We start from the raw sequence: 21,263 nt of genomic DNA on the forward strand, positions 1-21,263 counted from the left end.
TGATAAAAATAATATAATAAAATAAAATACAAATATTTAAAATAAATAAACAAAAATGTACATAGGATACTGCGCAATAGAAAACCGAACGACTGAAATAACATATAATAATATACATAGATATTTATGTAAATTATATCGAACAGTTCGTGTATCGCAAAATATAAAAGTCGGACACGGTTGCGTTGGTAAAAAACGCGATTCGAATGTCTCCCGTCGTCGTACATATGATATAACATTGATATCGACCATTATGTCAATATTTTGTATCGATGTTTTGACATTACGACGTAAAAAGAATATCGTGGTGTATTGTTCTAAGATAGAAAAAAAAAAAAACAACAACGGTCGGGTTCGCTTCATTTTCCCGACGCTCGATTGGTCTCTGTGTTATAATTGTAATGTTTGACATTATTATTATTATTATGATATCTTATCTATTAAATGTAAGTTTTAAATGCTTATTCGATTATGCTTTACAGTTACGCGTATATATTGATGTGATGAAGCGGTTTTAGCTACGGATTTATATGTTTTGTGTGTGTATGTATGTGTGCGAGTGTATTTTAGTGTGCCGGCGCGCTCATTTCAACTGGTACATTGCGAGGATCAGCACCACGAGGAGACGAGACAGGACTCGAGTTTCACCGATCCCATTGGCCGACGACGAGTACTTTTTGCCCACGCAGTTCATTCTCTCCACCGGCAAATTCAACACGCTGTACTCCCTATAAAACGCGTCAAAAAAGTTCACAATCATATATCAGTACTTCCAAGGGAAACAATTAAAAAAAAACAAATACGAATCGAGAGTCTGTCGAATAATTTGTACCTTATCCTTGTGATTTGCACGATAATAACTGTATGCCAAAGAGTCTAAAAACTCGTACGCGGATGAATAGGTTTTCCACGGGAATGACTGAAATCAGGAATCAAGGTTGCTCGGGAAGAAAAATGACAAAGGTGCATTTATACGTACACAGATTGTTTCCTTTTGGAGGGTGTTTGTTCGCTCCCCTACATTTATTCCTGTCGATGGACTTAGGAATTGTTATCAAAAACTACATTTACAACAACCTCGATTATCTTTGGTAAGGATTTTCGTTTGCTCCCGCCCTCAATCGTTAAGCTTCTAAGCCCTGTTTATAGACTATATTTATAGATCACATGTTCTAATAACATTCGTTGTCAAACGCAATGTGTCTAATACGTTCGAGCAACGTTAGATCAAACGCTCTAACGGTTTTAAGGCCGACGTAAATCTTCTAAATAATATGGTACACTTTATATCGAAGTGTGTATGTGATCCACGAGGCAATTGGTTTCTTAGCACATTGGTATTATTTCACTGCGAATTGGATGTGCTGTATTTATTATGTATCATCATCGTGGTACGAATTGGTGAGGGGTGAGTGCACATACACGGTTTACGATTTCACCATTCTAAATTATGAAGCCTCCTCTTATACATATTTTAGAGCTCGGCAAGTTGAGTTTCGTTTTTATTTATTCTTCAAATATCTACTTAAAGTAATACGATAAAAACACGATGGTTCGCGCTGAAAAATTCACCCCTTAATATTTCTTACTTTAATCTCACATATATATTCAATATTCGTATATGTTCAGAAACCAATGTCTGAGCAGATCTAAAATAATTTCGGTTAATGTTGAAATCCCAGGATTGTATCGTTAACATTTTTGTTTTGCTCTTACATCTAATACTGTATGCGTAAATTATAATCATAATACTTCATCTACGGATAGAAGTGTCAAGTGTATGTGATTCAATGAAACTTATAGAAAAGTGATATGCTTAGTCAGTGTTTCTGAAAAATGTTTGCTTGTACAACTTGCTTCAGCCTTCGCTACATCGAATAAGTGTGCTATGAAATATATTTGTGCATATAACACATCCCTTGTGACGGTCGTGTTTATAGGTATGATATATATATATATATATTATTTGTGGTATTTAAACAAGTATTCGTATTATTTTTCTATTTCCTAATTATAAACTTTAAGTTTACCTTCATAGTTTTTTTTTTATAGAAACATCATTACCATCAATAAACAAAATATTCTTAAGGTTTTAAATCCATTGGTATTCTCTGCTACTATGGATAAATATTCTATAGAACAAAACGATTAAACTGAATTTCTTGTAACTCATTTATTATTTTAATGGAAGATGAGCTCCTTATTATGTATTTTGTACATTTTAATAATTTAATAATAATAAAAATAAGTAAATATTTCTTTTTTAGTAATTTTTTCTTTGCGTTTTTTTCTACGCATAAAAGATCAATATCCTATAAAAAATAAGTCATTTATCAGTAGAAATATCTTTTAAGTATAATTTATGTGAACCACATTGTACTAAGAATTATTTTAATAGAATCAGTCAATGAAAATGTTTGTCATTAAAGAAATTGTATTACTTTGGGAAAATACTAGTCTTATGAAGTTAATTAGCATTAATAATTTGAGGGTAGTTGAATAATCAAACCAGGAAACACTCAATATCTATCAGTAGGGTGAACTTGAAAATATTATGGGTATTTTATTTTTAGTAAAATTAATGCACTTTCATTTTTACCTTAAGCATACATGTTAATTAATAATTTAATTTTCATAATCAAATGACTTAAACGTAAATGTTCATAAAGTTATTTATAATATCATTATCAGAACTAGTTAAAGGTTTGTTCGATTGAATAGAGCGTCTAAAAGCGTCATTGATTATTTTAATTGTTAAAAAAATACTTTGAAATTAAACAACTGTTGCCATTTACAATAATTAAAGTTCTATTATAAATAAAATACTATTTCTATTCATAATTAAATAAATAAATTAAATTTGCAATTGCTATTTATAAATATTAATGTGTGTGAATTAAATTAATTTTAAATATAAGTAATGTGTTTAAAATACTATACGTAAATTATGAAGTATAATACATCATTAATATATTTATGTAATTTTAGTTAATTTATTATTATTCGAAGGTATTTAAAAATAATACGTAAAGTGAATTGGTTTTAATAATTATAGATAAAAAAAGTATTCATTGAAATTCTTTAGAAATATTGTTTTATACATATATAACACTTGATGTTTTACATATTTACACCATAACTTTTTTGAGTATACTTTCTTCACAAAAAGTAATAAAAAAGTTGTATATGTAATACAATTTAGTGTAGGTACTTATCATTCATATCAAAATAGTACATTATTATAGTAGCTAGTAAAATAAACTATGTTTTATAGTTAATAAAAGTTAAAATTTGAACTGAATGTGAATCTTATAAATGTAGGGTTATTAAGATATGTTAATGTTTGCATTAACATATGATATTGAATCTAACACAACATTAATCTACACATAACATGTGTACATATTATTTATATTATTTTATTTGAAAGCAGATATTCTAAACCTATAAATGTTAATAAACTTTTAAAATTTGTCTATTCTAGAATTTTCTCAATCTTGTACGAGTATTTACATAATATTGGATTATATATTATATAATACAAAAATTATTTTATTTGAAAATTGTTATTATATATTTTTGAACAAAATTAATATAAAAATATAAAAAGTTGTGTTGTTAAATTCGTATATTATTTCAGAAATTCATATTATTATATTTATTTTTATTTAAAATATAAATATAAAAAAAATAAACAATAAAATATAGATGAAAAATTGAGACTAGATTTAAAATGAATATACAAATATCTTTAAAAAGTATGATTTAAAAAAATATTTTAAAATGAGAAGTGCAATTTGTTGTTTGGTGTATTTTATATTTAACTAATTTCGTTCTAATTGTAAATAAAAATAAATAAATAAATCCAAACAAATTATTCCTTATTTTTTACTATTTACTTATTCTTACATATTTTATGAGTAAGAATTATACAATTTTTTTATTTTAAACCTCACCCATACGAATTTTAAATTCACCTTTAGTGCTGATGTGACAAAGCATCTTTTATGTCAGTACTGCAATTGAGTTCCACTTTTGGACACCTTTTCCTTTTTAACCTTTACCTTTTCCATTTTTTGTATTCATATTAGGTTTTTCAATTATTGTTATATCCTTTTTTCGTTTTATCTTATATCTATTTTCGTTCGGGAGCAACACTAGGTGACATCGGGATATTAATTGAGTCTACTGTGTATTGAACCCACATACATGTTGGAGAATTTATTGTTGTTCGATAATAATTTATTAAATTACTATGATTCATAATATTATAATCATAATTGATACAGCTAAATATTGAAGAACTGCAAAATGTTGTATTTGAGTAACCCTGACTATAGGGTTATAATATTACGCTCTGAGGATGTACATAACATGGACTTACATACACTCTATGGTGTATGGACAGTCTATAGATTTACGTAAATCTTGTGGTTATAGATTATGTACGAAAAAAAATGTATATTAAAACCTGTGTTCTTCTTCCATGAGACAGAGTATATGTTTCTTTTGTATGATATCGTCGTCGTCCTTGTGCCGTAACTCTTTCAGCCAATCCCTGTACCAACGTAGGTCGCAATCACAAATCAATGGGTTATCTAAGGAAATAAAAATAAATAAATAAAACACACACATACACAACTTTAGGGATCAAGGTAATTTTTGAAAAGGGTAATTTTATCTAAAAAAATCGACCGGAATGTCCTTATTTAGGAGCAGGCAATTATGTCAATTTCTATGCCATTAATATACTTATATTATGTTTTTTTATTGCACGGTTTGTCTCCTAAATCGTTTTTTTCTTTTTAGTCTATTGTATTATAAGGGTAAATTTAGAAATAAATTAGTATGTTTTCAAAGCTAATATTTACCTCAGCATCTTACGTGTCTACACCTGTGGATAACATTATTTCTAAATAAAACTTTTGGAATATGATTTTTTCATATCATTACACTTGTGTAGTATTATATATAAGTAGAGCACGGATTTGTATGCAGTATCGAAATATACCATATAATATGCAGTAAAAATCATGAAAATATGCAAAAAATATGCAAGAATTTTTTATTTATTTAAAATTTATAATTCAACTTATAAAAATTAATTACTTAAATACTTAATACAAAAAAATTTAGGGTATTTTCTGAACTTATTTATTTTTAAAATTTTATTTATTATTAAAATAAATAATCATATGCATTTAAAGTTTATCTTCTGTGAAGCTATGTCGTTTATCGGTTAACATATTTTTAAAGACTGAAAATGAACCCTCGATGTCAATCGAAGTTAATGGGGCATATTTGAAGCAAGTGGTATGTCGATAATCGACTGACATAGGAAGAGCGATTAAGTTTACGTTGTAATCGATTATTTATTTTATAACTAAATATATATATATATATATATATAAACTATTATTTAGTGACTATGAAATTTATTTTTAATTTTTCTACTTTTTTTAATTAATAATTAATACTTAATTTTTTTTTAAATTTTCACTTCAATATGCAATAAATTTTGAATTTTGCCAAAATATGCAAAAATATGCAATAACCTCGAAATATGCAGAAATATGCAAAAAAAAAATTCACCATTAGCTTCAAATTATGATGATTCGTGAAGATAATTGACAAAAATCCAAAAATATTGAAAGGAAAAAAATATGCGATTGCATAGAAATCCGCGCTCTATATATAAAAATTAATTAAATTTTAAAAATCATAACTTCATGAATATAGATAATTTTTATTCAAAGTTCTTACGAAAATTGGTTATTTCAGATTTTAAAAACATTTTGAAAAATAATTTAAGTTTAAAAATATATTCAGGTAAAAATTTTTTTTTTTTAAGGCCTTTGAGAAAATCTCGCTATAGAACAAATCCTCTCCCATTCTTCTCTATTCTCCGCTACCTCCTTCCAATCTATGTCTTCGTAGTTAACTCCTCTAGCACTTAGGAAATGTTTTTTAATTTCATCTTCCCAGCGTAGCCTTGGTCTACCCAATGGTCTTTTTAATAAAAATATATTACTAGGAACAAGTATAATTAATCATCTATTGTATTATGTACTCGTATATAGTACAAATAATGTTTTAATAATGGAAGTATTACTATCAATTTTTATTATTTATAATAATTTTCAGGTAATCTACTTAATCTTTTCAGGTATCTATATTTATAGGGCCTACATTTAATTTAATGTTCCGATATTGAACTGAGCATTAATAAAAATAATTTATTTTTTAAAAATGTATCATACTTGAGTCTGTAGTTATGCTCAATGCTAGGTAGTAAATCTTTAATTACCTTTAAATACATTTAATAAATCTGGGGAAATAAATTTGTAAAGCAAACTAGGATTAGGTAGCTAAGGAGATTACATTTATATACCTTTGCGTTGGTATAACAAAAACAATTGAAATAATTGTACTATATTTTAAATATTTATATAATATATAAAAATTTAAATTATAATAATAAGTTAAATAACTTTGTCGAACATATTTGCCACGAATCTGAAATTCTGAATCAAGTATAAAATATAATTATCACAACTTATTCATCATTCAATTATAATATATAATATTTTTATGAATGTTAATGAGAGGTAGTGATCAGATTATTCCTTATCCCATACAACAATTACTATTTCACATCTGTTTATTTGTGAGTTTATGTATCAGGTGCCTCTTTACCCCAAGCAATTTTTTCAATTGATACTTGTTGATGTGAAGAGAAAAATATACATAGTAAATTTATATGTTTATATGTCATAAATAAATGTACTCGTATCTCTTTTGCGTTGATTAAAAATAAAAAAGGGACTCTAAAAATCGTATTAATACGGATAAAATTCTTTGAAAACATATGTATGTATATATTCAATGTTTGTATAATGTGATATGTGTATTAATGTGTATTAATATGTATTCGCGAATGTCCTCTTCAAAATTCGTGGATTCAACTTTATTCATATTATATATGTACTTTATCTACTTAAGTATTTCTTACTTACCCATAATGTCAATAACAGTGGCAGTATCTACAATAGCCTCGAGCGCTTCTTCCGGTACTCGTGTGAGTTTATTGTTTTGTAAGTTTAATATTTCCAAGGAGTTCAAATTTTCGAAAGCCATCATCGGTAAAGTTTTAATACTGAAAAAAAAAATTCGATTTCAAATTTTGATTTAATACATGTGATTCAAATAAAGAATGATAAGAGTTACTCGTTTTTTTGTAAGTTCAAAAATGTGATCGAATCACCGAAACCATTAAATGCGTCCTCGGCAATGTGTGATATGTTGTTAGCTTTGAGGTCCAAATGTCTTAGTCTGTGCAATCGACGAAGGGAATCGCTTGGTATCGAATGCAAATTGTTGTCACCTAATCTTAAATATTGAAGATTTTCTGTAAATAATATAAGTGTTCAGTCGAGTAAATTAGAATATTTTAATCATCATAAATAATCTTTTTTATATTAATTATTAATTATTCACAAAGATTAAAGAAATTCAAATTTTTTTATTACATTTTTTTTCGCTTATTTTATATAATTGCCCATAAATTACATTTAATTTGAAATACGAGAGAGTCGCTACATATGTAATTACATTTATTTTGTTTATTGTTGCTTTTTTACTCCTTAGTACTATTATTATTTATAATGCTTCATTTTGGTTAACATTGTTTCGCGAAATTAAGAAAATGATTTATGTTTCTTTTTAACTACTAAATTTAAATATTTTAAACTTAAATGGACTCATATATACCTCATGAAATGTTTAAATTTGTTTTGAAAGATATATTTTAGTGCTGTACATATAAGCAATGGAGGATATATATTTTTATGAAGTCTTATTTTTTGAGATATTGTAAAACTTTCACCAAGTTCTTATTTTTCAAAAACGTAATGTAAATGTATCAAGTGCATATAAAGTAATTATTCAACTTTTAGTTCTAGACATACTGAGATAAAAATAAATTGACATTTTAAGATTAGTTTGAATTGAAGGAATTAATTTACATTACTTTTACATTTACAGACTATCTATCTAGACCCCAGTAAATTTTTTCTTAAAATGCATAAAAAAAGGTTTAAAAAAGAAAATATGTCTTCAGAATCTTTTAAGTACTTTTAATTTTACTAATATAATTTTATAAAATACTGTTGCAGAATAATATTGGGGTACCTTATATTTGACTCAATATAGGTGGTATTTATAAGCGTTTCAGTTTCAGTATCTTTATGATAAATTTAATTGCTAACATATATTTTAAATATAAGTAACCTTTGACCATTTTACAATATAATATAGTGTTAATCTGTAGTACCAAGGTTGGGATTTAATAGCATTTGCATATTTCTTATTAGATGCTTAAAAAATAGCAGAGTAAGCTAAAAATGTGTTTTATAATACAGAGAATTCAAATAAAAAATTTTCTTTTGCTTTTTTTTGCATATTTTGCATTTTTAATTTTTAGTGCTTTTTTTGGATTTTTGAACTTATTTTGCATTTTACCTGTTTTAATCAAAATCGGGCATATTTCATGAAATTGTATTTTGGTAAACGTGTTTTTTGATTTTTGTCGATCGAATTTTCAAGATTCAAAATTTTAAATTAAATTATTAATGTATAGATTAAGTAAATAGACCGATTACGCTGATGCAACTCTGTACAATTACAGCGATAATATATAGGTGGGTATAATATAACACAATAATTTCGTTTTAGTTATTTGGTTCTAATTTTTGTTATCTGCTGATTTTGTTGGATTTTTTTGTCGATTTCTATTAAATTTAATAATAACCGATTATCAACGAACGAGTGTAGAATTCATTTTATACAGTCCACATTCGTCTCGTGTGCTCGTATAAAATAATTAAGTAGTAAATTTCCTTTTTTTTTGTTGTTTTTTTTCTATATTTTTAAGGTAATATTATAGCGCACATTTATGCAATTTTAAGTGCTATAAAATCCCAACCTGTGTAGTACCATTTATTTTATAGCAAGAAAAATTATTATACTAACATATAATTTGCATTTTAAACTTTTTGAAAAAAAAAATTGCGTGCCTTGGCAAAAAACGTATACAGTTCACACATTAAAACCATTTATATTCAATAAATCTATCTTTATTTTTAATTTAAAATACAAATTCAATTTGGAATAAAAAAACCTACATAAAATAATATTCGTTTTTAAATATTTTTTCTAAAATACCATCTTTTTGTAAGCATTTTTATGGTCTCCCTAAAGAAAATTGGATTTTGAAATTCTAGTCTAATCTAAAACACTATCTGCGTGCAATTTTGATGTAATTGACACAACATCAATATGTTCAGAGACCTTTTGTCACTCTTAAAGGTGTTAAAGGTGCAGAAAACAATACAACACTGTAAAATCAATACACTGGTAATATTTATTTTTTCGACATAAAACGAATAAATAAATACATATTTTATATAATTTTAATTTACACTTCCATAATAAAATAGACACAACGTACTTTTTTTTTTTTATAGAAAAAAAACACAAAGAATATTTACAATCTGTAGCACTTGTACTGTAAGCAAATGTTATAATTAAAGAACAATAATTACATGCTATGAATAATTTTGGGGAGGGAGGATGTCCAGTGACAGTTCCCTCACATATACAAATACATTTAAAATAATTTAATATATATGTAGATTTTCACTATTTTAATAATTTTTTTTTTAACCAATTCTTTAGAATAAATGGTTGAAAATTAATATAGATATAATTTAGGTAGAATTAATTTAGAATTAATGGTTGAATTATGTCAACAAAATTGTATTTTTATAATTCCTCGATGGTTAATAAAAATATTGATGAATAGAAAACTGAATAAAACAACAACTATGATTGTCATTTGCAGTTATGGTTTGATTATATTTTGATGGGATATAATTAATTCGTAGGTATTAAATGTGAATAGTGTGTGCTAAACGTTCCAAGATAATCAATTTATACTATATATATATAAAAAGTGTATATAACTTTTCTTTACAGATCTAGACGTATTAAGCCAAAACTCTACGATTTATAAAGTATCTACTCTCCCAGCGGATTTTGCTATCAAATATAAAAACATCGTCTAGAACATCCTTCATTCAAAATGGTTCAATAAACTAATCCCACCCAGATCTAATATAGTTAAATTTAATCAACTACGTACAAGACACACTATTTTACCTTAGCATTTTTACAAATTTGGCCTAAACGACCAAACCTAAACTGTTTCCTACATTTAAAAAAAAACCGCTGTAATCTCTCCCAAATTGTTATTGAATGTTCTGTCTTGCTCATTAAACGTGAGACTTTTTTAAGCTTGTTAAAATTCTTGAACATCTACATAAATCTCTTCCCCATTCTTAACTCAAATTCGGAACTCGTTATCAATAAAGAAATTAACTTTTTATTGGAGGATGGTTTTCTCATTTGAATTTCTAGAGACTATTGTGAAATACTTTTTTTAAATTGTATATAATGTATAATATTATAATTTTAATAATTGAAATAATTTATTGAGCTATAATTGTAAAAGAAAAGGTGAAGAAATAACTAAATAAAATAAAATATTTACACATAATTGCGACTGTTGTTTGTGAAATAAAAATTGAATGTATCATGAAAAAAATTATGAAAGAACTAGGTCAAATACATATTTTTCTGTAGTACATTTACCAGTTTATGTCTTATTGTTATAGCAATGTAAAAATGAGATTTTAATTTATTTAAAAATTAACTGTAATTGATTAGTATAAAGCAATTGTACTTGATGACTATAGATTAGTAGAGATATTAATTGAAATTAATAATAAACGCACTTGTTTTCTAATAAATAAATAATAGCAGTTATATTATTAAACTATTATTTATTTAATTATTTTTATTTACTATTACTATTACTTTTTTGTTATCAATTAATTTATGAATTTTGAAATAGAAAAATTGTTTGATCACAAGATCAATGTAACTTTATTAAATTGACGACTATAAAAGAAAAATATAATTATATTATTTTATTTTAATATTTCAATGATAAATGAATGGCTAATAAAAGTTGAATTCACTGTTTTCGTAGTGTTATAATTTACTCAAATTATAAACTTTAACATTAAAATAATAATTGAAATTATTTTTTTGACCTTAAAGTTTTAATTCAGTATTAATTAATCGAAAAAATGTGTAATGTTGTACGTACCATCGAAACTTTATTTTGTTCGTTGAAGATATTGCTTTATGATAGTTTAACTATTTTATTCTTTTGTTTAAATAGCGTTTCAATAGAAATTAAATATTATGCTTTGTACGTTTTCTTAGTTTTGTAATTTTCGACAGGTCTCTAAGATAAAAATTATTTATTATTTAAAAAGATCAAATAAAACGTGATTTAAGTTTAAAAACTTCAATGCTGTTTTTTAGGGAAGTGTACTTTAAAAGGGTACATTCATCCCACAATGTTTCTACATGTTTTAACGTTAAGTGCATGGAACTATAGTTACTATGGATTTTTTCAAGTTGCAGGAAGCTATGGAGACATATATTATAAAGTATTATAAGTTGTGTATGGTATAATTTTAGCTTTTAAGTGAAATGTATTTCATAAAAGTTCTTGTATTTTATAATGTTATGAATTTTTTTTTGCTATTGAATAGTTTATAATATCATATTTGAAACAACGAATAGTTTTATTGAAATTATTTATTATTATTTATTAATTATTATTACATTAATAACCACTATAATATATTTATACCAGGTTTACATGATTTGATAATAAAAATGAATGTTATAATTATTAAATTATAATATTATTATAAATAATATATACGAATACATATATTAAATTTGTTATATTTTTTTACGAGTAGGTAAACGATAGTAGTGGACATTTATACTATACATACATTATATTCCATGAGAACTGTTATTAATATAAAACCATAAAATATAAATATATAACTGTTGTTTTGTTCCTATTTATGGTTTACCTATTTTTATTAGATTTTCTATACCACTAGTTCGTGTTAATTATGTTCGTAAAAGAGTTATTTAAATATTTATGAACGTTTATTATTGTTTTTATACCATATATCTTTTAAACTAATATATATATGGCATATAAATTTATATTATAAAATTGTATGTTTTCATCATGAAATCGCACATTATTATGTTGCCTGAATATAGAAAATTTTCATTACGTTGTTTAATATGTCGAATATTTGGTGATGTTAACAAGTTAACTTACGGAATGGGTCTTACGAAGTTCTAGAAAACCATGAAAAAAAAAAAATAAAGTAAAAGTAACGACATTGCTTATACTGTAACATTGCAATACAATGTTTACAATTATCGAACTAAATATTTAGCAATTTACTATCGTACACCATTTAGTATACATTAGCTCGTAACCATATTTATTTAACATAAGTTTAATAGATTAATGTGAACGTGGTAACCAAGAATAGATCGGACTAAAAAAAGTTGGTTTGTCGGTTGTCGTTGGCAAATTTAATTTGTACATTTTTTTTTCAGGTCTGATTTTTATCTGAATATTTTACCAGTAGGTATTTCTTTTTTTGCTTACTGATCATATTACACGAGGACAAAACACTTGGGATCGAGAATCACTAAACATACAATGGTTTTTTGTCTTAAAAACCATCTTTAAATCTTTATAATTTTTTTTATTAAATTATAATTTAGAATATAATATAATAATTTGCAAAACAATCGACTAACGTAGCAAGATAAGTATATTATTTTTACTATATAGATTATTAAAACTGCAGTGAAAATGGAATGTTAATGAACATTTGTGGGATATTAAAGGAATTCAAATTATTCAGGGGATTCAGTAATTATATTACTTGTATAGTGTTTATGTGGTTACTGGAATGAGAAAGAATTAATGGTGACACATTTTCATTGCCTGAATGGGTTGAAGCGTCAGCTTAACGTAGAGAGATTTGTTTGCAAAAGTTGCAATGTTTTATTGTTCCTTGAAAACTTGTTGGATTAAAAGTTTACAGAAAAGCTTGCGATGGAAATTGTTCAATGGCATGTACTATTGTACATGCCATTTAACTCTGTATCTATAATTTCTGGATAAAGTACATATAATCTATATATCTCTATAATATCTACAGTTTATAAAATTCAAATATTATCTTAAATTTTGTAATACTTTATTTATTTCTAGATTAATAAACCATTATTGAAGATTTATGATTTTATAGATTTCTTCCTACTTTGAAAACTTCTTTTATTTTCGCATAAGGTGTTCTTGAAACTGTCGAAGTTGCTTGTTAGTTGATACGTGTGTCACGTTAGAGCGTCATAAATAATCGGTCATTCCAAAGTATTTCGATAAAAGTATTTTTAACGTTCGGTAAATGTACTATAGAATTATACACCTTGAGCAACTATAGGAAGTATAAATCATTCTTAAGTTCTTACGTTGCAGTCGGAAACTGTCCTAATATTTGTCTGCACTATGAAATAATTATACGATTAAAATTTGTTACCAAAAATAGTATCGCGTAAACTTATTCAACATGCATAGTAATTTGTATACGTGAGTAATTACCTAACTGTATAGTACCTAAATAATATTCCACGGATATTTGTGCGTTTAATGCGTATCCAATATGACGTAGCCACTTTAAAGATTCATGATTATCATTAAAAATGGTTTTAAATTTTTTTTTTTATATTCAAAACAGCATAGGAAAAAACGAAGTTTTTAACACGAAAGAAAAAAATTGATTTTCTTTCTTCGAGTATTTCAAAATAATGTTTTTAAATTACAGTCGTGGTGACTTGTTTTGATTTAACGTTTATATTTTTACAAAGTGCCTCCCATCCAACATTATCTTAAGCTCTTTTACGCTTATCGATCAGTAAATTTTTGTGAGACACTCACATTATATATATTATTACCACTGACACGAGTAACTAGCCATGTCTAAAAATAGAGGATACAACTTGATTTAGAATAAATTATATTTAAAGTTTCGAGAGATTTACATTTATGCGTTCTGACCTTAATGTAAACCGTGGTAGAAGTTATCGGTGTATCGCATTATTTGCCGAAACAAAAAAAAAAAAAAAAAAACGGTCGATTTCGTACCTAAACCGTACCCACACGATTTGAACGTAATGCATCACATTATAAACTAATTATAGACTATCACTTATACATATTTGCATGTCTCATACACAGAAGCTTTAACGAATACATTTCAGGATTCGATCATTTGAAGTTCGACTACTTTCAGTGTATAAATATGTTGGACAACATTCGATGTTAAAATAGTCACAAGTTTTTGTTCACAGTACGGGTATTGTATTATTTACTCTTCGGGATATAGAAGAACGAGCAATCAATGCTGTCCCTTAATCCAATATTGTATGTATGACCAGTGACGTACATTCGATTTTGCTCTGGGGAGGGTTTAACAAAAATAATCATTATCTTTTTTTTTTTCGTTGTACAGATAAATAAGATAAATAACTGCTATAAACAGTTATTATTTTATACAACTATTTTACCAATTTACAATTTACTTTTACATTACAGTAAATTAATAGCTATTGGAAAATAAAAACAGCATAGTTAACAAAACTTTTCAAACACCTATCAATATAATTATTTAATTATCATAATATTTGTATAGTTGTATATTTTAAGTTCAAAGCGTAATAATGAAACTACGAATATATTACACGTCATCAATAATAAAACAATTTTTTTTTTTTTTCGGCCCTGGGGGGGGTTTGAACCCGGAAACCCTCCCCGTATGTGCCACTGTGTATGACATATATAATATGGACATTTACTTATTAACAATTATAAGACTGCGATATCGTTTTCATCGGGAAGGAGACTAAATATGTTCACGATCATACATCACGATGTCCTCTCATTATTATAAATTACGAAATAAGTAAGAGAAAATACGTAAACGAATTGTGTCATGGGAGAAAAAAGTGGTTATGACATTTTATTTACGTGTTGACCTCCCCTTCTTTTATTTAAGCATATTAATCATAATAGAGTGCGTGTGTGTATGCGCCAATACAAATATACTTTATTTAAAAGATAAAATAAAACCACAGTGTACATACACGGTATATACATCCTTTGATTATGTATTCAACATGAAATTGGCGGAATTTTAATACATATATACACCATTGACGTGTCTCGCGCTATACAGTCGAATTGGATATAAGTTAACTATAGCTAAAAAAAAGGGGTTGGCGGTCGATTGTAATTTAATGCCAGGGGTAAAACTACATGAATATGCAAAGTAAAATTAAAAAAATAAAATAAAAAACCAACCAACCCAGGCAGTTTTGATTAAGGTTTTTACGTTACTCTCTTATCGATAAATTATTCATTGTAGTTTATTTAAAAACTTGATATAACGATGGAAATCAAATGAAAAAAAAAAGAGCAAATCGTCATGTATGCGTATGATACAAGCTGTATTTTTATAATTAATTTTAAAAGTATACGAATTTAATCAGTTAAATAGCTAAAGATAATTAAACAATAATATTAGGCTAGGAGTGTAACGGAGTGTAATACACTGTTAATGTATTTTGACTTTTTGTTACAGATGTTGACAAATATTTTTTCAAAAAACAGTAAAAAAATATGACTTTGTTGTATATAAAAATAAAATATCCTTAGGTCGTTTTTCTAGGTATATTTATTTAGTCGCTATAAATCAAACGGGATACATTTGTGATATTTTGAAATCACCAAGTTTTTAGAACAACCGGAGACATTTTTCATATCTTTTTATCAGAGTGTTTTTATTTTTTATTTTCGTACTAATGACAATTTATCGTAGTACGTTTTTCGAGATCGGGTTTCAAGATTGATCTTACAACAATAATAAATATAATAATAATAATGAAACGATCGCGTGGTTGATTGGTGTTTAAAAAGGTAAAGAGCGATAAGAGATTAAAATCGGTTGGGTCACGATAGAACTGAAGTGGGACGCGGTGGACAGAACGAGAACTTAAAGGGTTGTCGAGGAAAACGTAGGACTACGTGGTTCGTCTGATAGTTGGCAGATTGGTTGTTGATATCCGGCGCTCAAGTCGCTTATTGTTCAAGTTTGAAACGGGTCCCGTGGCCAAACGTAACCCCTACGGGGTAAGTTTATGTACTGTCGTTAAGTCGACAAGAACTAAAACTCTTACGTATGTATAAACAGCCGGTGATAACAGTCGGTCGTAAAGTGACATAATACATCGTTTTATTACGACTCTTATATGATGCACACACGTGCAATCGTATAACATACATATGTATATATATATTGGATGAGATAATTACACTTTTATTGATCAACGGACATTATGGATTTTCGAGGGTGCGCGCGTCCGAATTGATATATATTACACGGGCGCATCGTTCGTGGTGGTCGACGTTCGTCTCGCTTCAAGGGCATAAAAATTGTTTTAAATTGTTGTGTCCACGGAAAAAATATGCCGGATTATCACTTCATATTTTATAATATTATATATATATATTACGACCAGGAAGAAGGAAACTGTCTTAAAAAAAAAATACATAATATCGTGCTTGTGCTAATAATAATAATATGCGCAATAATAATATGTCTCTAAACTATCTTCCCCTTTGGCACTTGTTCCTTCTTTTTCTCTCTCTTGTCACCCTATTTTCGTTCTTTCGTATTCTACAAACGAATAGCCAGATAGAAATGGACACGCGTCCCATGCCATGTTTTTGACACGTCCGTTTAGAAAATACAGCATTCATTGTAAATCCGTTCTCCGCCGAGTTCGTAATTTATTTTTAACGAGCTTTTTCTCCCCACCCGTTATTCTTTTTCATATATAAGCCACGTCTGTCCGAAAGGTTTTTTTTTTTATTCTTTGTACATACAATGGTTATCCATCGGTAGGTTTTGAAAACGGTATCGGGAGGGAGGAGGATCATTTATTTAAAAATAGGGATCCGTTCGCACACGTTCGTCAATGCGAAAACCATTATACACCTATATACCACCACAAGTCTTAGTTGTCTAAAAATTACAAAGCAAACGAAAACATACCGGTATAAGAATAATTCTAACACACGAATTTATTGAAAATTTCTCACAATTTCAATTTAATATCGTACTCCCAATATATTATAATTTTTATGTTGATAAGCTGTTTTAAACGTTATATTATATTTAATTTGTAGTCACATATGTCAATAAATTGTATAATGTTTTCACATGAATACAATACACGTTGGTGATAATATTGTACACAAAATATTGATCGTAACATTTTTGCGTTCTGAGAAAAAACATGTGCTTGCAGTAGAAAAAATAAAATACAATTCCTTCATAATCTAAAAAGCACTACTATTTTCTCGTCTGATATTTCGCTTAGGTTTAACGATTTTCAACTTGGAAATATCCTTATTGTAGTATTACGATTTATTTTTCTTATCCAAGGTCCAATCTCGGTCTGAGTTTTAAAACTGTTAGTATGGAAGTTTTTCGTGTTTACACAAATGTTTTTTTCCCTAGACGATTATGATAATAAGTACGTTCAATTTGTCCTTTTCGAGTACACGTAGAAAATAACGTGGTTAAATAATGAAAAACATAAGATGTTTATTATAACATATGAAAGTTGAAGTAATTACAGCAGTCAGTCAAAAATTTTTTAATTTTTTTCAGTATATGTTAGTTTCTTTTACCATTAATATTTAATTATTTACAATAATGTTTTAAAAATTGTACATTTTTTGTTTTTGTAAAATAATGTCAGGATATTTATGTGCGTTATAATTAATAACATTAATCGATATTATTTCCTTTTGCATAAATTTTAAATCTTTCAGTGAAAGATTATGCAAATAATATTAATGCAATGGTTGTTAATCCGAGTTTGATTCATTCGGACTCTGAATACAATATATTAAATACATTTGAATTCATAAGTAAATACTGTATGAAGCTAACATGAATATAATGGAAAATAACTATACGATTAAGTGTATATTAATGTAAGAACTTAACCACAAATCAGTGTAAACATTTCAGTAAACGGTAAAAATAATAGTCACGTAACATATATAAATATAATATTTCAAAGGCTTATAATATTGTATTTGTTGAACATAATTTTTATAGATATTATGATACGTACATACACACACCGTTATTGAAATATCGCAAACGAAATTTTTTATCATTTTGCGAATAGAAATCACTATGCGAAAAATATCACAGTAAAATAAATGAATAATTTAAAAAATGTTAATTAAAATAAATAAAGAAATAAAGACTATTTTTATTTACATATACTTTCGATATATACTTTTAGGTTTGAGGTTAGAAACTCTAATAGTGTTTTGCAATAAAATTACTGCAGCATTCCTTTCGGTACTAATAATTGAGTTTCATAAATAAATATAAAATATATTACATCTTATAGAGCGTTATCTTTAATTATTATTCTTCATTATTTCAATTTAAACGAAAACAATTGTTTCATGAAATCAATTTGAGAATATCTTTTACTAATATACTAATAAATATTTTGTTTGCACACAATACATAAAATACACTTACACTAATTTTATATTACTACTTTAAAATGTCAATACAACATACCTTCCAAACCAAAAAATGCCTCTTCGTCGATATGAGATATTTGATTTCCATCCAACTCCAATGAGTTCAGTAAAGGCAAATGTTGAAATACCTTTGCTGGTATGTGTTTGATATAATTATGTGCTAGTATCAGCATATCCAATGTTTTTAAACCTTGAATAACCATTTTAAATAAAGGATTAGACAACGATCTTAGAAGTATTGAGTATATAGTATAGCGATATAATAATACTGTATTTGTTGACGTATTATATCTTAACACCGTGACCAAGGTAAATTTCAATAATATGGAGATATGTAATGATAAATTGGAGACGTATATAATATTATGTCCAAATAATGAACGCATCGGTCAACAATATTATGAACCTAATAGTTTTTATGTATATTAAAAGACTCTACATTGGTCGTTATAAGATAAATATAGTCATTAATGATATTTTAACTAATAATAATTGCCTATGAAATCGCCTTCACTGATCGTTGTGATTTTGTTTTCTTGAATCTCTAACTTCTTCAAGTTGTCCATTGTTTGCAGTGCTCCGGTGGGTACCCGGTTCAACTCGTTGCCTCCGATATTCAAACGTTTGAGTTTCCTGCGGATAAAATATAATACGCATGTATAGAATATGTACAATCACGTGTATGAGTCGTGTACAAATTACACATGCAAGCATGTACGGACACGAGGAACAGGTTATAGTTATTATCAAAGATGGGCATTAACTATTCAAAAAATTAATTTTTTTTTAAACTTTTTAACTTAACTAGTTAGTTTATTCTCTGATAAATGTTTTAACCTAACTAGTTTAATTGGCAGTTGAAATAACTTAGCTTTTCACAGTTAATTTAAAAATGATCTATCAAGTTAAAATCTTTTGACATTTTCGTTTTTACGAAAATATTAATATAAAAATGAATTAATCGTGTAAAGTAAAATGGTCGCATACACCGTACATCAGATGTCATATTAGATTTTTTAGGTTGGCGGCCCACTTTTGAGTATTGGGTTCTGGCCTTGGATACAGAATGTTATGTATAAAGAATTTGAACTATAAAGATAAATAATTACGGTAACGATTGGCCCCTTGATGTACAGTATTTTTTAAACACTTCGGCGCCACTGCTGTATATTATGGTAAAGAATTCAATAAAATTGTTAATTATAATTTAGGAAATTAGATGTTTCTACAAAATGCAGTCACTTTTTATGTGATCTATACACTAATAAAAATAGTACATTAACTTTTTTTTAAACCAAGTTAAATTAATATTTTTTTCCTTATAAACTTATCGAGTTAAATTTACAAATTGTTAACTGTTAACTTTTAACTTATCGACCTTGTGTTATCTTAACTTAACTTAACTCTAGTTAATTATTTTCATTAGCTTGCCCACTTTTGGTTATTATATGTATTATAGTCGTGCACGAATGGTTGTTATTAATATTATTACTTTTCTGTGCCGGCGAACGCGTTGGGCTCAATGTTCGTCAGTCGGTTTTCATACAACGTTAATATCTCTAGCGTGCTCATTCCCTCGAAGGCGTTCGCGTGGATAGCGGTGATTTTGTTATGGTTCAAATTGAATATCAGTAATCGATCTAAGCTCTTCAGTGCCGGCGTCGGTACGCTGCTTAACGAATTCTGAGACAGGTCGAGTTGAGTGAGCGCTTTTCCTGCGAAAACATTAATAATGGAAAAATCGACGAGTTCGGTCATGTTTGTTTTATAATTATATAATGTTATAACGTTTGATGATCAAACGATCTCGACGTAACACCGTGATGCGGTGTAAGCGGTCTTGTACAACGAATAGGTTAACGTGGAAGGGTGTTGTTGATACGTCAAGGTTTGACGTTGCACACAATTATAATATAAAATGTAAACAACAATTATACCACTTACGACGTGCGCCCTGTACATGCATCTATATGTACGTACGAGCTAATATGAAGTTAAGATTTTCAACAAATATTATTAAATAGTTAAAATTATGTACAACATCAGTTTTCGGTTACGTAAATTCGTTTTATATGACGAAGAAAACCTTTACACTCGTGGCTAGAAATTTAAATATTTATTGCTTTTATATTTTTTTTATAATGTCAGGAGTTTATAATAATATTTAATATATATATATATATATATATACTAAATGTATACTTAAAAAGTAATTGTATTGTTTCGAAATGTTATGTTCAACAATAGCGGCAGCGTGAAGGATAAACCAATGAGGATTCTTGTTTTTAAATTTATAAACCTATATTAGAGCGACTGAATCTACCGAATAAAAACTTGATTCTGCTGGGAATTCTCAGGTGAAATTTAAATTTTAGTATAGTAATTTTCAAAATTTACATTTATACATTTTGAAAATTACTTTTCTATACATAAATAAATGTACAGATATGATATGAGTTTAAAACGAAATTCCTAAAAGTTATTCTTATTAGCATGATTTAACTAAAAGTCGGGCGGTAAAATTATGCAATTAAAAGAAAACAAGAGAAATATCTTAAAAAAAAAATATATCCGCAATGGCTCAGTATGTATAATAAATAAATATTAA

General features: G+C 27.0%; 1 protein-coding gene across 2 annotated transcripts in view; it reads right to left on the reverse strand.

Annotated features, from left to right (window-relative positions):
• Positions 1–319: 319 nt before the first annotated feature.
• The window catches only part of LOC112683215 (leucine-rich repeats and immunoglobulin-like domains protein 2), a 109,689-nt gene continuing 88,745 nt past the window's right edge, over positions 320–21,263 (reverse strand). For both annotated transcript variants that reach the window (XM_025554127.1, XM_025554128.1), the window contains 7 exons: positions 20,148–20,370; positions 19,152–19,288; positions 18,693–18,845; positions 7,228–7,408; positions 7,017–7,156; positions 4,472–4,598; positions 320–728 (listed from right to left, as the gene is read on the reverse strand). In XM_025554127.1, the coding sequence (XP_025409912.1) occupies positions 584–728; positions 4,472–4,598; positions 7,017–7,156; positions 7,228–7,408; positions 18,693–18,845; positions 19,152–19,288; positions 20,148–20,370 (1,106 nt within the window). In that variant the 3' untranslated portion in view covers positions 320–583. The remainder of the gene's footprint in view (positions 729–4,471; positions 4,599–7,016; positions 7,157–7,227; positions 7,409–18,692; positions 18,846–19,151; positions 19,289–20,147; positions 20,371–21,263) is intronic.

The sequence above is a fragment of the Sipha flava genome, unplaced genomic scaffold (genome assembly GCF_003268045.1).
Source record: "Sipha flava isolate LNK unplaced genomic scaffold, YSA_version1 222_pilon_pilon, whole genome shotgun sequence".
In the NCBI taxonomy this organism is placed as follows: Eukaryota; Metazoa; Arthropoda; class Insecta; order Hemiptera; family Aphididae; genus Sipha; species Sipha flava.